This window comes from Cariama cristata, unplaced genomic scaffold, assembly GCF_000690535.1.
Source record: "Cariama cristata isolate BGI_N322 unplaced genomic scaffold, ASM69053v1 scaffold31415, whole genome shotgun sequence".
NCBI lineage: Eukaryota > Metazoa > Chordata > Aves > Cariamiformes > Cariamidae > Cariama > Cariama cristata.
The window spans coordinates 4,553-6,745 of NW_009619734.1; the positions used below are offsets into that span (position 1 = coordinate 4,553).

Genomic DNA, 2,193 nt, shown 5'->3' on the forward strand with positions numbered 1-2,193 from the left:
CCATCTAATTCCACTTTTTTACTGGATTTAGACTGAGAAACTCACTTTGCTTCAGGTTTTTGATAAAGGCTGATCGTCCTTCTACAAGATTCCAAGTTCTGGAAGACAAGAATAGATAACGTGCATTCTGGTTAAAAACAGCACAGTGAAACTGAAGTCCTCTCTGCTGACATGAGGCATCCAAAGGAAGCTTTTAAGCACCTCTGTGCATTTTACTGCCTTCTTAATGCAAGAGAAAATGATGACTTCATATATCACTTCACACTCTAAGGCTGGATTGGTGATATTTATTTTATAAACCACCGTTTGCAAGGCAGAGCCCAAAAAGAGCCCAATATCAATTTATGTTGTTAAAATAGGATTTTATATATTTAAAACACGTGTATACAGCTACATGTACACACTCCAAGTGAAAAATTACTTTTCTCACACTAAACAAAACCTGACAGCTTTCAGAAGTTTAAATAAATTGTGTTCCAAAATGGAAACGTATTTATACATCTACAAGTGACTATAAAGAGTCAGAGCGCAACAAGAAGCTAGGAACAGCAAGGGCTATTTTTAAAAGACTTTAAAATTTTGCTGGTACCTAGAACTTAAAAAGACAAACCAATGGAACTTTGAACCATTTGATGTCCAAATATGTTTTATCAGTGTTGCACGGTCTAGTCCCAACATGCAATTGTTGCTTGTAACAATTTACTAAGAGTTATTGAGTTACGATTCTCAGCATTCCTTCACCAGTTTCAACTCACCTTAATGTTTTATCTGTTCCTACTGACAAAGCTAGTTTCCCAGAAGGATGAATAGAAAGAGATGTCACGTGCCCCCTGATAAAAAAAGACAATGTATTAGCCACATATATTATTTACAAGGAAAATAAACATGGAAACGTACGTGAATATGCACATTTAAGAAACGCACTTATGTGCCTTAATGGATTTCAGGCATTCCCATCTCTTTGTGTTCCAGATACAAATTATTCCATCTTCAGCCCCACTCAGTAGATGCGCAGCACCATAGAACTCCAAGCAAGTTACTGTGCCTAGAAATACAAACCAGAGCTATTAACGATGTTGCATGTACTGAACAGTTATCGGTTAACAGTTAGAGAACGTACGAATTAACAGAGAAGCTTCTAGCATCAAAACATGCCAGCTACTACCCTACCCTGGGAAAATCTGAATTATTTCCTAAGTATTTCTTCACAAACCCCCCAAACTTTCTTGTTACATTCCATCACTGATGTGCTCTATCAGCCCCCCTATAACCACACATGTCTGAACTCCATCTGTCCCATTCTCTGAAACGGCAGTACTCAACCACTGCCCTGCAGGTGACACAGAGCTTCTATTAGTGACAAGGAATGCTCCTGTGTCAAAGCCCTGCTCTTGACACACAGCGGAATTCACCGTGTATTTGTGGGTTACTATGCAAAATAATTTGGGGATTTTTATCCTCAAAAGCTTACCTTGCCTGTATGGCTAGACCGCCATGGCTGCGACACCATCACTATTAAAGACTTATGAAAAAAAGATTTCAATTTTCTTTTTCTGGCAAGGGCCCGTTTATTCACCTATAAGTTTCTATCATTAATGCTTTTTATGAAGAAAAGCCGCCTTACCGTTGTGCTGCAGGAGTGCCCCATGTTCTGCCTTCTTTTTCATGTCATAGATTTGGATTGTCTCATCTCTGCTCCCAGTAACCACGTATCTGTTATTCACTGCTACCGCTGACAGTGAGGCAGAGTGGGCATGATGTGTAAAATCAGGGACAATCACCCAGGGCTGTAAATGAAATACAAAATAAACAGGTCTTTCTAAAGCTTGCCATAGCGAGCACCAACTTCACTATCCTCTAGGTTTTCCTTTTTTTTTTTTTTAAAGCAAAACCTGAAAAAGTGTATGTGTAAAATTGCACAGGAATTATACTTAGCTATAATAGGATCTTATTGAGTTAATGTGCTGTTAGGAGATTAGTCGGAACGATTTAAGTGTGCAAACCGCCTCCTGTAATCCAGTGTTGGGCTGAGCTGAAGCCGTACGTGGAAAAAGTATCCGCGCAGGGATAAATCCCATGGCCAAGGAAGGTGGGTTCTCCTTTTTCCCACCACTGCAGGCTGGAGACACGGCTTCCCCCGGCACCCCCCGAGGCAACGCGGGACCCATCCCCTGCGCGGAAAGGCTGAGAGGA

General features: G+C 40.6%; 1 protein-coding gene across 1 annotated transcript in view; it reads right to left on the reverse strand.

The window, feature by feature from the left end:
* The window catches only part of PAK1IP1 (PAK1 interacting protein 1), a gene marked incomplete at its 3' end in the record, with an annotated part of 5,836 nt that extends 3,668 nt beyond the window's left edge, over window positions 1-2,168 (reverse strand). Inside the window, exons 1-5 of the mRNA XM_009701364.1 lie at window positions 2,004-2,168; window positions 1,625-1,787; window positions 925-1,045; window positions 756-830; window positions 46-98 (exon numbers count right to left, since the gene is read on the reverse strand). Coding sequence (XP_009699666.1) covers window positions 46-98; window positions 756-830; window positions 925-1,045; window positions 1,625-1,787; window positions 2,004-2,168 — 577 coding nt within the window. The remainder of the gene's footprint in view (window positions 1-45; window positions 99-755; window positions 831-924; window positions 1,046-1,624; window positions 1,788-2,003) is intronic.
* Window positions 2,169-2,193: the final 25 nt, after the last annotated feature.